This window comes from Prionailurus viverrinus, chromosome X (assembly GCF_022837055.1).
Source record: "Prionailurus viverrinus isolate Anna chromosome X, UM_Priviv_1.0, whole genome shotgun sequence".
Lineage (NCBI taxonomy): Eukaryota > Metazoa > Chordata > Mammalia > Carnivora > Felidae > Prionailurus > Prionailurus viverrinus.
Window position 1 is genome coordinate 39,611,455 of NC_062579.1, and position 13,732 is coordinate 39,625,186.

The 13,732-nt window shown below is 49.2% G+C and overlaps 1 protein-coding gene across 1 annotated transcript; it reads right to left on the reverse strand.

Moving 5' to 3' along the window:
* Window positions 1-940: 940 nt before the first annotated feature.
* On the reverse strand, window positions 941-11,592 carry SYP (synaptophysin). Its single transcript, XM_047843994.1, has 7 exons — window positions 11,557-11,592; window positions 10,321-10,386; window positions 9,074-9,198; window positions 5,972-6,167; window positions 5,068-5,259; window positions 3,582-3,909; window positions 941-1,267 (listed from the first exon to the last, which is right to left on the reverse strand). The coding sequence occupies exons 1-6, from the start codon at window positions 11,590-11,592 to the stop codon at window positions 3,586-3,588; spliced, it is 939 nt and encodes a 312-aa protein (XP_047699950.1). The 3' UTR covers window positions 941-1,267; window positions 3,582-3,585.
* Window positions 11,593-13,732: the final 2,140 nt, after the last annotated feature.

Genomic DNA, 13,732 nt, shown 5'->3' on the forward strand with positions numbered 1-13,732 from the left:
GGAAGAAGGGTGGGCTGGCCCCACAGACCTGTTGGCTCTGTCCTCTGATTACCTAGCTGTCCCATCATGGGGGTGGGCAAGGGTGTGGAGGATGCTTCTCTCTGGGTCCCACCCCTTACCCTCCAAGCTATACCTCTTAGCTCCTCCCAGGCCAGTTCAGTCCCCAGCTTTGGCCAGGGATATTCCTGCCCCCCCCCCCCCCGCAACTGCCAAACTTGCCCACTCTAAAACATATTTTTTCACTGCTCCATTAGGGTGGGCTGCCCCTTCTGAAACCACCATGAACACCCACTCTAAGCCCTGCCCTGCCTAGAACCCAGACCATGACCTCACCTCAAGCTTAGCCCATTCCTGAATCCCACTTCTTCCCTTGCACAAGATCTATCCCCTTTAGAATCAAACTCATTCTCCTGAATGTTCCTAGTTACACCCCTTCCATAGACCGGTCCCAACACAAGACCTGCCCACTTTGGAGCCTTCCCCATTACCTGATTCAGGCCCCACCCCTCTAGAACCATGCCCTCAATGATCTTCCAAATGCAGTCTCCAGGTTCCAAGTCACACCCCTTACACAAAATCCTGTCCTACTCCAAACCCTGCCCACTCTTGGGGCCCAACCCCTGCTTCACTCAAGGCTCCACCCATTCTAGAACCATGCCCTCAGCCTCCTTCCAAGACCCACTCCAGAATGCCCTAGGGCATCCCTCTTCTGACTCCAGATCCAGTATGGCTGACTAGTCCTCTCCACCCCAGAGCTCCTCTCCAAGTCCACCTTGCATCTCAAGTCCACCCGTCTACCTTTATCCCCTCTCAGGTTTGAATTTCCCCTAATGGCCCCTGTCCAGGCATTGCTGGAGGAATCCAGGCCAAGTTGGGAGAAGGGAAGGGAGAGAGGGGAGAGAATCTGAAGTCACACCCACCCTCCCCACATAGCTGAGATCTGTTTTTTCCCTGTCCCCCTTTCAGAGTCCCCCAACCTCAGGGCACAGGGCCAGAGAACAGAGAGGGGCCAAGGGATGCAAGGGAAGCAGTGGGGGTAGGAGAGGGGCCCACTTAAGGTCAGGCCCCTAATGCATGAGGGGTGTGGAGTGGGGGCAGGGCTCAGACAGATAAATAGATATTTATATATAATATATATATATATAAACAGCAAAGAGAGTTAGAGTCTCCTGGCTTGAGGGGCGGAGACCTGGGGTGTAGGGGTGGGAAGGGGGGCAGGGCTTCTGAGCTCTTGCCCACCCATGGGGTCCTCCCGGGCTGCACTGACCTGTGGAGACAAAAGACACAGAAAGGAGAGGGGGTCCAGACTTAGGTTGTACCCTTAGGGAGGGGGGCTGGGCTTCTATGCCTCCACCTTGGCTTTACTCTCTGTCTGCCATGCTTTTTCTTCCTTCTTCCTTCACTCATAGTCCCCTAGCTGCTCCTATTGGGAAGATATACCTTGCGCCCACTAGGTTAAGTATCAAAGACATTATGGTCACCCCTCCCCCAACCCCCAAAAGTCCATTTACAGGTAATGTTCTAGCCATTGGTGATCAACTGTATTGGGCAAAACAAAAATCCTTATCTTTGTGGTGCTTGCATTGTGGCAGAGGAGACAGACTTCAAACAATAACGAAAATGTATAAGTGAGTTGTAGGATGACATAAGGAGATAATAAGGGAAATGTAAAAACAAAAAGTAGACCAGGGTGAGGGGGATTAGGAGTACCAACAGGGGAAGAAATGTTGCTGTAGTAAGTAGGGTAGTCAGAGAAGACTTCATTTAAGAAGTGATATTGGAATAAAGAATTAAGGAGGTGAAGGACTTTGCCATGCAGATAACTGGAATGAAGAGCATTTCAGGCAGGGGGAACACCCAGTGCAAAGTCCCTGGAGTGGAACCATGTCTAGTGTGTTTGAGGAACAGCAAGGAGGTCCGTGGGGCTCGAGTGGTATGAGCATGGGAGGAGGTGATGTCAGAGAGGTAGGTAATGGGGTCATATAGGGCCTTGTGGACTAGGTTGGGAGGACATTAGTTTTGACTCTGGATGAGGTGTAAGTCATGGGAAGATTTTGAGCAGAGAAGCATAAAATGAGAGTAAAATATCTCATGTCGTTTCTATTATTTCCTCAATAAATGTTTCTTAACATTAGTAGGGCTCTGATATATGTACAGCATAAATAAGTCATGGTGACATCCCCTAGTTTAGTGGAAGAGATAGTCAATAAACATATTAACTAATAATCATGGGCTGTGATAAAGAAAAGCACGGGATACTAAAACAGAGATAAGAAAGGGGACTTGGGGCGCCTGGGTGGCTTAGTTGGTTAAGTGTCCAGCTTTGGCTCAGGTCATGATCTCCCGGTTTGTGAGTTTGAGCCCCTCATTGGGCTCTGTGCTGACAGCTCAGAGCCTGGAGCCTGCTTTGGATTCTGTGTCTCATTCTCTCTCTGCCCCTCCCCTACTTGTGCTCTGTCTCTCTCTGTCTCTCAAAAATAAATAAATGTAAAAAAACTTAGAAAGGGGACTAGTAAGCCACTGGCCAGGTAAGGTTATCAGGGTATGTGGGTGCAAAACTCCAGGGGGAGAGCAAGTACCACGGTCCTGAAGTTGGATTGTGCCTGGAACAGAGTTGGGGGTGGGGAGTGGTAGGAAGCAGGAGGTCAGAGAAGTGATGGGTAAGGCTTTGTGTAGACCCTGGTGAGGGCATTGGCTTTTAATGTGAGATGGGAGCCCAGGCAGAGCTCTGAGCACAGGAGGGCAGTGTCCTGATTTAGAATTTAACAGGATCCCTCCCAATGCTGTGAGTAGAACAGAATGGGAATGTGGGTGGAAAGCTATGAAGATGTCCAGGCTCGGAGAGGACAGTGAGAAGTGGAAGATTATGGATATATTTTGAAGGTAGAGTCAACAGGGTTTTTTGATGAATTAGATGTGAGGTACCTAATAAACTCTTCCCTATCCTTTCCATACTGGTCAAGTGCAAGAAGCTACCTCCACCCACGTGTTGCCATCCCCCTGCCTCTTCTCCCCATTTCCTTCCCTCCTACGTGAGGAAATCACACTTCCCTTTTCAGGCCCAGCAAAAAGGCCCGCAAGCTTTCGCATTGCCTTCGCCGCCCCCTTTTCCTTCTGTGAAATTCCACACCACCTCCCTCACCACTAGGGTTGGGGAGAAGTGGCAGATCTGTCACTTCCTCTGGGATTGGTGGGCTTGTCTGACCTTCATGACCCAAGCCTGTTTACCGTCACCATCTACCTGCCTTATCCTAACATATTGGCTTATCAAGCAGTTCTAAGGCCCACCTCCTCTTCCCAACGTAGCTCCTACACTGTGCAAATCTCCCTGCCATTCCCTTCAGAGAGGCACTTCTACTTCTCTCCCATTGGTTCTTCATTCTGCCCATCTTCAAGCACCACTCTCTTGCTCTTCATTTATTGGCTAGTTTTTCGTCCTTAGCATGTAGCTCCGCCTCTCTGTTGGCTCTTCCAACGCCCCTGCATCTACGAATCACTTATTCTTGACTCTTATTGGTTTACTGACCCGCCCGTCTCCTTTCCTATACCCTCCTTGGCCGCACCGCCCGCCAGTCACTCACCAGACTACATCTGATTGGAGAAGGAGGTGGGCGCACCCTGAGGGCCATAGCCTTGCTGCCCGTAGTCTCCCTGTGGGTAGCCGCCGCCACCGCCGCCGGTGGGCTGCCCGTAGTCGGGCTGGTAGCCACCCTGGGGTCCGTAGGTGTCCTGGGGCCCGTACCCGCCGGGGCCCTGCCCATAGCCCGCCTCGCCATAGGCGTCCCCGGGCGCTGGCTGCTTCTCAGGGGCGCCAGGGGGTGCGCGCATGAATGGGGCGGCCCAGCCTGTCTCCTTGAACACGAACCACAGGTTGCCGACCCAGAGCACCAGATTCAGGAAGCCGAATACCTGCGGGGAGACAAAGCCCTGCTGTCGCACCGCGCGTCCGTTGACTTGGCCCTGGGGAACATCGAGACTGCGCGTGTTGGGCCTCCCAAAGGGTGGTGGTTTCTAAAACTCGGACCCTGTAGAGTCCTGGGGCATGAACGTAAATGTGGAGAAAAGTCACCTGGGGTGCGGGGGCATGAGACGTGTTAGAATTCAGATTCTCGGGGATGTTGATATCACTGTTACATATATATATTTATACATGTATAAAATATGGTAAACAATATAAATTTGTAATATAGTAAAATGCTAAGTATAAATTTTTATTAAATATGTAGGTATACCACTAATAGATGCATATACACACATAGGTATGTATATGCAAATATATGTATATACACATACAACATATATAAATATGTACTTTTATATTAAAACACATATATAGAACTTAAATATATGTAATATAATTCAATTTTGGGGCAGGAAGTAATATCTCCTCCTTATAGTTGAAACTGGGGCCCAGCTCTAGAGGCTAAGATGCTCAAGGTCTCACACCCAGCGAGCAACAGAAAAAAGTTGGAATCTTAGCATCTGTAACACTTGTACACAACTTACCACGTGCCAGGCCCTTTTCTAACTTTGTTATTAGTTCGCTAAATACTCAACTTCGGAGCAGGACCTCGTACTAGTTTTCAATTTACATGCTCAGACTGAGGCTGAGATGCTGAGTAACTAGTTTTGAGCTCACAGGTGGCAGAGCTGGGATTGAAACTCAGACAGTTTGACTCCGGCCAGTAGGGGGCGTCCAAGTGGGAAACATTTCAAGTTACTCTCATTCTGCATACTGTATAAGGACACTGAGGTCCCAAGGCCGTCTTGAGTCGTCAGAGATTCTACATGACTAGGCTGGGCCTGGGATCCAGATCTCCCTAACCTAATCGGTCAGAAGGTCTTATATTCCCCTCTTGGGGATTATTTGAGGTATCTCAGTGGTTAAAATTTCTATCTCATCCTTTAAGGCACTGTTGTTGGCATGCTTCCTCCAGGGAGCCCTCTTGGATCTCCTCTGAATTCTCCTCTCATACTCTCTCTCCACCACTCCCCATGCCAGACAGTGGGTTTCCCAGCCTCCTTCCCCAGATGGCCCACCATCCCAGTAACCTTCCCAGGGCTTACCACTGAAGTGTTGAGGCCAGAGGTCACAGGGTCCCTCAGCTCCTTGCATGTATTCCCTGTCTGATGGCAGACAGACATCCCCTTGATAATGTTCTCTGGGTCAGTGGCCATCTTCACATCTGACAGCCCCTTGGCCCATGCTGATGAGCTAACCAGCCACATGAAGGCAAACACTGCCGTGGCCAGAAAGTCCTAGGACAGACAGAGGAGAGGCAGACAACGCTGTGAGTGGGCCGCTTCATGTCATGCTGTGGGGCCTCCTCAGATCACAGGCTTTCTTGGGGAGGGGGAGGTGTCCTTCAGAAAAGCCCTGTCTCTCCTCTACCTTTTGAGCTCTGAAGCCACCAATACTCACTTGAAGGTGAGCATTCCTAGCTTGGGCTTGTGTGTGTGTGTGTGACACAGAGGATGTGGGAGTGTAATTGTGATGTGTGGGTGTGGGCATAGGGGGATTTTGTGGGATGGTTTCCGAATCTGTGGAAAGTAGTGTGTCTTCATCCTTTTGTCTGAATGTGGGAATCTGTGTCATTTTGTGTCTGGGATGAGGGTGTATGAGTACAGCTGTGTAGGAATCAGTGTGTCTGGTGGCACAGTGACAGGCATGACTGTCACAGTGAACCTCTGTGCACCTTTCTTTGATCTAGACTGTGTGGTTGTGTGTGAGGTGGCGGGTTTCCAGGTGTAGGCCTGTCTGGGATTCTGTGTGGGCTATGAGTGTGTCCCTGTCATTCTATGATTTGGTTTCTTTTATGCTCACAGCCTCAGCAGCAGTAACATCTGTGGCTGTTATGGTGACTGCTTGCATGTGGGACTGTCTGGGTTTGGTGTGGCCTGTGAACATGGTGGTGTCCCTGAGCCTTCATGTCCCCCTGGCCCCTGCATTTGAGTGGCGGTGTGGGCTTACCATCATGGGTCCTTTGTTATTCTCTCGGTACTTGTTCTGCAGGAAGATGTAGGTGGCCAGAGCCCCCATGGAGTAGAGGAAGGCAAACACGGCCACTGTGACAAAGAATTCGGCTGATGAGGAATAGTCTCCCACCAGGAAGACTTTGTCAGTGTCCCCTCGGCAGGTGGGTGCATCAAAGTACACTTGGTGCAGCCTGTGGAGAGATGGCAGGTGTGGCCCAGACCCTAAGAACACTCTCATTCCCCCTACCCAGCCATGGGTTCCCCAGATTCTGACAAGGTCCCAGGAAGGAAGAGGAGGAAGTAACCAGTCACAGAGCACCTACTGTATTCCAGTCACATTTTACTGATTACTCACAGAATCCTGGTGAAATGGGTCTTACTCATCCCCTCCTCCAACCCAGGCACTTTGACCTCTTAATTATTTGTAAAACATACCAGGCACCCTTCCACCCCAGGATCTTTGCACTGGAATGTCCTTCTCCTAGATATCTTCATGTATTACTCCCTTCATGTCCTTCAGGTTTTGCTCAACTGTCACCTCAGTGAGGACTTCCCTGCTCTCACTATTAAAATGAAATGGAGCCATTCCCTCCTAGTACTCCTTAGCCCCCTTCCTAGCTCCATTTTTCTCCATAGTAGGTGCTCAGTAAATGTGTATCAAATGAAAAGTACAGAGGCTCAGAGAAGCGCATTAACTTGCCTAAAGTCACACAGCTGGAGAGAGAATGGTGCAGTTGGGATCTGAACCCTGTGTTTTTCCCTACATCGTGTTGACTCTTCTCCCTACCTCACTTCAGGTCCCCAAGAGAAGAGGAACATGCATATCAGAGGAAAGATCAGAGACTACAAAGCAGGAGACAGACAGAAAGACAGGAGGGTGGAAGAGATCCTGGAACAAACAGAATGTATGTATGTGAGGTGGGGAGAGGCAGATTGGGAAGGTATCCTGGGACCTTTCCTGCGGTGTAATGGAGGAGGGGTCATAGGGAGAAAACGTGTTTAGGGAGAAGGTCTGAGGTATGGTTCCAGATCCTTGGTCTCAGACTGGGGGGCAGGATCCTGAGACTGAGCAAATGGTCCTAGGCTCCTTGTGTAGCAAAGGTTCTGAGTGAAGGGGCTTGCACTTATTGATCACCTACAAGGCACTTTAGATAATTGACTCATTTAATTACCCTCCCCGCCCTCAATTCTCTAAAGCAGGCATTATTATACCCATTTTACAGATGAACAGAGGCTTAGCAAGTTTATGTTAAGTTGCCCAAGGTTGTATAATTGCTAAGTGACAGAGCTAAGAGTTGAATCTGGGTTGAGTTTCTGGGTTCCTAGTAGGCTGGGTTGGTAGAGGGGGGGTGTCCTGAGGAGTTCTTGGGGGATTATAAGGGAAGTGGGGGTCGGTTAGGGGGACCAGGGCAAAGACTTTTTTTCCAGGAGACTTGTGGGTAAAAGGCATATCTTCAGGACTGGAGGTCCTAGGTGTGGGAGCAATCGGGAGGGGAGGGCACCAGTTTTTGTGGCCTTCTGGATTCCCAAAGGGCCTGCCCCCAGCAGTATCCCATGCTGCCAACTCCTCTTTCCCCAAACTCTCTTGCCTGGCTTCTGTGAACCAGTGGATTCCTGTTGCTCCCCTTTGCCCCTCGGGCTGCACCTCCCTGGTGCCTCTTTTTCTTTCAACCATTCCTCACAGCCTGTGCTGGGTTTCCTCTCTCCACTCTGCCCTCTCACCCTGGGTGATCCCCTGAGCCTACATTTATCCTTAGTGCTCAAAAAATGCCCAATTTCCAACTCAATCCCTGACCTCTTTCCTGAGTTCCTAATAAATAAATGTATTTATTTTCTTTATTTTAACAAACACTCATGGAGCAGGACACCTGGGTGACTCAGTCAGTTGAGCGTCTGACTCTTGGTTTCTGTTCAGATCATGATCCCAGAGTTGTAGGATCCAGCTCCGTATTGCGCACTGTGCTTAGCATGGAGCCTGCTTAAGATTCTCTCTCCCTCTCCCTCTCTCTCTCTTTCTCTGTGCATATCCCCTGCTCACGCACATACACACACTCTCTCTCTCAAATAAAAAAATAAAAATAAAAAACACTCATGGAGCACTTATTGTATTCCCAGCACTGTGCTAAGCACTTTCCAAGTATTAACTTACTTAATATTCATCATAACTTTGTAAGGTGGGTATTATTATCTGCTTTTGCAGACAAGGAAATTGAGACCCAAAGCAGTTATGTGATTTGTCTAAGTAGTAGAGGAGCCTCAAAAGTCTCTATTAAAGTTGTGTCTGTGGGTTTCTGTCTTCCCACCCACCCAGGAGGTAAGCAGCATCGTGAGGGCAGTGACTTTGCCTGCTTATGCTTGCCCTCATGTACCTAGCACCTGGTGCACACAACTCAGTAAATATCAGAATTGCTTAATTGGATTTAGTCATTTCCTATAGCTAATTAGCACCCACTCATCATTCTCTGTTATAAAACCCAGCACAAGGATTCCCTTCTTTGAATTTCTCCCAATCTGCAATCATCCCTTTCTAGCAATTTATTTGTTATAATTTGGCTCCATAAGGGTAGGAAGCTAGGTCTGTTTTTTCCCGTTAGGTCCCCAGCACTTTGAGCAGAAACTGGCATACAATAGGTTCTCAAAAATGTGTATGGAAAAAACGAATGGGAATTAAATAAGATTGGCTGACATTAATATATATATATATATATATATATATATATATATATATATATATAGCCTTAACGCAGTAGGTGCTCAATTAATGTCAGCCAATCTTATTTAATATATATATTAAATATATATATATATATATATATATATGGGATCCTGTTTATTACCGGTCTCCTGCCCCTCCCTATTCACTAGAACATAGCCAGAGGGCAACAGTCTAGGCCTGTCTGACTCACCACACATCTAGATGTCCAGAGCAGTGCCAGGCACAAAGTAGGTGCTCAGTGCATGCACAGTGACCTTAGCCAGTGTGGTACCCTGAGGTGGGGGCTGAACAGGAGCCACTGGGGAGGTGGTGTTGGCCAGTCCCACCCCACCCCCACCCTCTCTCTCAGGATTCCAGGGGTGGGGTAGGGTGGGGGCGCACCTGAAGGGGTATTCGAAGTCAACCTCGATGCTGAGATCACTCTCGGACTTGTTGGCACACTCTACGCTCAGCCGGAGCTTCCCGGTGTAACTGCCGCATGTGGCAAAGGCGAAGATGGCAAAGACCTTGGGCAGCAGGGATGGAGATGGCCATGGTTATCCTGTGTACACGTGGGATAGGGATGCCCTCCTCTGGACAGATCAGGGCCCAGCACAAGCAGCACCAGATGGACCAGTCTCCATCCCCACCCCCACCCCTTAATCAGGGCTCATCGGCTCCAAGGACAAGCTGATTACAGGGGTGTGGCCATCTCTTCCGTCTTTTTCTCAATGTCTCTCTCAGTCTCTACCTCTCCGTGCCCTGACCCCTCCCTTCTGTTTCAGTCTATTTCTGTGTCTCTCTGTGTATTTCTGCCTGTCTCTTGTTCTCTATGTCTCTAGTTCTCTTGGTATCTGTCTGTTTCTCTTTCTCAGATGTCTCTGTATCTCTGTTTCTCTCTCTGCCTCTGACTCTCTAGCATCAATGTGTGTCTTTTTATGTCTCTTTTTTCTCTATCTCTGTGTAAATGTATGTCTCTCTCTATGTGTCTTTATGTCCTTGGTCTGTTTGTCTCTATCTTCCTGTTCCGTCTCTGACTTGCTCTCGGTATCATGCTCTCTCTGTCTCCCTTGTGGTATCTCTCTCTTTTCAGTTCCTCCTCTTCTCTTTCCTCTGAGTATCTCTTTTTCTCTGTTTCTATCTCTCCCCCATTCCATTTTTCTGCCACTTTCCCTGTGTCTATTTCTCTTTGCATCTCTGTCTCCCTTTTCTTTGTCTCTTTCTGTTTGTCTCCACTTTCTCTCATCTCTGTATCTTTTTTTTTTCTTGGTATTTCCACCTCTGTCTCCATCATTTCCTGCCTCTCATTCTCTTTCACTGTCCCTGGATTTCTCTGGCTTTGCATCTTTTCCGCAGCAACCAGCTTCAGGCTCCACCTCCCCTGCCCCTCTCTCACCTCAGGGGAGGAGGTAGGACGTCACATTCTTCCACTTTACAACGGGGGTACCCTTGGTCTTACATGACGTCACATCACAGCCCATTGATTCTCTAGCCCCAACCCCTTGGGACTTCACCCTGGAGCCCAATTCTTTTGTCCTCTTCCACCCCCCACCTACTCATCCATTCTGTGCTCACCACCCCTACTCCACCCTTGCTCTTCCAGACCCCATCACCTCCTTCTTTCTCCTCATGGCCCAGTCCACACTCACCCATTGCAGCACCTTCACGAAGCCAAGGGGCTCCTTGACCACCCGGAACTGACCCCCGGCCACCAGCTGAGGAGAGAAACGGTGGGGAGGGGGTGGGGTTGTTGGGCATGGAGAGGGAGGTGAGGGGCAAGGCCACCAGGCAATGACCCTTGGGGATAGGGCATGTGACCTCCAGGAGGGAGTGATGTTCGGAGAGGGAGTGAGAAGGAGAAAGTGACACTTAAGGGAAGGTTTGAGCACAGGGTCTCTGAGAGAAGACCCCTGGGGTTCAGGACTGGTGGGGGGGGGTTAGGGGAGATAGTGAGGTAGGTTGCAGAGGGTTGTCAGGGTGAGGAAGATGGGGATGGGGTCAGGACTAACTGGGGAAGGGGAAAAGGTCTGAAACGGTAAAGGTGAGTCAGATGGCGAAGAGGATCAGGTGGAGAGAGTGAGGAAGGAGTTGGGGTTCATTATGGTGGGGGATGGGGTCTTGGATGGTGAAGGTGAGTCATAACAGGGAGGGAATCAGGTTGGCTAGGGTGGGGGAGGGGTCTGCAGTGGTAAAGGTGAGTCAGATGGTGGTTGGGGGGTCTGAAGTGATGAGGATGGGGAGGGGTTGGTACTGGTTAGAGAGGGGGTGAGGTTCTGAGGTGGTGAAGAAGAGTGAGATGGCAGAGAGGGTCCCGGCTGATTAAGGTGGGGGAGGGCTGGGACATGGCTTCACTGGATATGTGCTGGGGGAGGGGAGAGTAGGAGCTTTGGAGAGGCAAAATTGGATCGTCCCCCTTGGTCTGTTCTGGGGGAAAGGGTGGTCATTCACTGGGGTACCTTCTCTGGGAGGGGCAGGTGTCAGCTCCCCCTGCAACCCCCGCCCCAACGCCTTCTGTCGCTCTATTTCCTAGCTCATCTACAGCAACCCCCATCTTCTTCCACTCCTCCTCCCCTCGCCCCCCTCCGCCCCTACCCTAGCCCCAAGACCCCTCTTCCTCTCCTCTCCTCACGGTTGCCAATAAGGAACCCAGCTTCTGGCGGACCCCGCTGCGGCAGAGAGGACGGCCCTCGCTGCGGCAAAGGGCTCACTCCTTTTCTCCACCTCCCCTTTCCTCCCTCGCCTGCCGCAGACCCCAGCCCCAGCTCCGGGACCGGGTGTCTGCTGCCAGGACCCTGGCCACCACCTCTCAGAGTCGCCTGATCCGCTGCATCCGGACGGGGAAGCCGGACAGCGGCGGGCTCTGTCCTCGGTGCTGGAACGCGTACCTGATTCACCACGTCCATGTCTGCCAGCAGCAGCATCAGCAATGCGGGGGGCGGGAGGCGCCTGCTAACAAGGGCGGGCGCGGGGCGCGGCGGGGGCGGCGCGCGATCGTCGGAACAGCCTAGGCGGCCGCGGCTCCGCCCCTCGCGCCCCCGCCCCACTCGTTGCGCGCGCCTGCATACAGCCGGACGAACCTCAATCTCGCCAGGCGCCATTCCAGTCCTAAGGCTGGGGCCGCGAGAGCGCTCCGGGAACATCGGTGTCTCTGAAAACACAGCCCAAGGTCTGGGGCGAGGAGGACCGGTCGGTCCTACGGTATGACGTTTTTGCCAGGCCTTTTACTGAGTTTGTTGAATGTGTTCACTCATTTAATCATTACAGCAGCCCTATGTGGTAGGAACTATTAGCCCCATTTTTACGGATGAGGAAAATGAGTCCCCAGAGAGGTGAAGCTATTTGCACAAGGTCGCCCAGCTAGTAATTGGCAGTGCCCAAAGTCCCTGCGATTTAAACATAGTGCAAGGTCTTAAAAACCCCTCCTTCCCCCTCCAACCATCTCCCCTATTAATCTCTTTCCTTTTAGTCATATTTTTGTCTGCTCCTACTCTACCCTTTATATCCTGTTTATTCCTCAGCCCTCTTAATTGGACTATCCCTCTTTCATGCTACTAAAACTAGGCCTACAAGGTCAATGGCGATTGCCATGTTGCAAAATCCAGTGGATAAAATACAACTGCAATTTAAGATGTTCAGCCTCATTTATACTTAAAGAAATGCCTACAAAAACTACTAAGATACTGTTTTTTGTCTTTGAGGGTGGTGAATATAAAAAAAAAAGTTTGCTGAAGCTCAATATTGGCAGGTTGGCCAGAAACAGGCATTCCCATAAATTACCAGTGGAAGTTAAGTTGGTATAACCTCTAGAGTGGGCAATTTGGCAAAATCTAGCAAACTAACAAATCCATATATTGTTTGGCTCAGTATTTCTACTTCTAGGAATTTAGCTTACAGGTAGATTCATGCATGTGCTAAAAGGTGTATGTACAAGATGATTCACTGCAGCACTGTTTATAATATGAAAGAATGGACACTCCCTAAGTGCTCAATACTGGTGACCTGTTTAAGTAAACTCTGATACAACCACAAAATGGAGTACTATGTAGCTGTCATTAATAATAATATGGAGATATGGAATGATCACCAAGATAGTTAAAGAAGAAATGTAAGATGCCAAACTGTGTGGGAATAGTGTAGAAAGAAAAGGAGAGAATTATATCATAATTATATAGAGAATAGCTAACATCTTAAATTGTGGCTATTCTATGTCAAGCACTGTTGGGATAGCTTCAATATATCACTCATTCAAATACTTACAGCAACCCTATAAGGCAGGTACTAGTATCATCCTCATTTTACATCTTTATAGCTGAATAAACTAAGGTGTAGAGAAGTTAAGGAGTTTTCCTAAACTCACACAACTAGTAAGTAATGGAATCAAGATCTGAACCGGGAAGCCTGGCTCTAGCACCTGTTATTCTTAACCACTGTGCTAAGTTAACAGTAAAGCATCCTATACCTGTATAAAACATCTGATAACACAGGTTGCCTCTAGAGGGAAGGGAAATTTTCCACTTTGTACCCCTTTGTGCCTTTTGAATTTTTAAAAAATGTTTATTTTTGAGAGAGAGAGTGAGCCGGGGAGGGGCAGAGAGGGTGGGAGATAGGATCCAAACTGGGCTCTGAGCTGACAGTAGAGAGCCCCACTTGGGGCACAAACTCAAGAACCTTGAGATCATGACCTGAGCCAAGATAAGACGTTTAATCGACTGAGCCACCCAGGTGCCCCTGTGCCTTTTGAATTTCGAACCATCTGAATGTGTACCTATCTTTTAAACATCCTCCTCTCACAGTCAAATTCACACAAATATGTAATAGATACTTCCCATTTAGTGCCTTTTTTGGGGGAAAGAGCATGGGTTTTGGCATTTAATCGCTTCAATTTGAAGACCACTTTTAATATTTATTCCTGTATGACTTCAGACATGTGAAATAGTTTAAAATGGTACTTATAGTGTTGTTGCACTGATTAAACAAGGTTATCACTGTTATGCACTTAACCCAGGGCCAAATAAATGGTTCATTCTACTTCCTACACATCTCTGGAATCCACTAATTTCT

Excerpts from the sequence above, each read along its gene's own strand:
- SYP (XM_047843994.1), bottom strand. The coding sequence starts at position 11,592 with ATGCTGCTGCTGGCAGACATGGACGTGGTGAATCAG. Across the intron at positions 9,199-10,320 it reads TCGTGAAGGTGCTGCAATGG|GTCTTTGCCATCTTCGCCTT; the intron begins GTGAGTGTGGAC and ends CTGCTGCCCAAG. Across the intron at positions 6,168-9,073 it reads GACTTCGAATACCCCTTCAG|GCTGCACCAAGTGTACTTTG; the intron begins GTGCGCCCCCAC and ends ATCTCTCCACAG.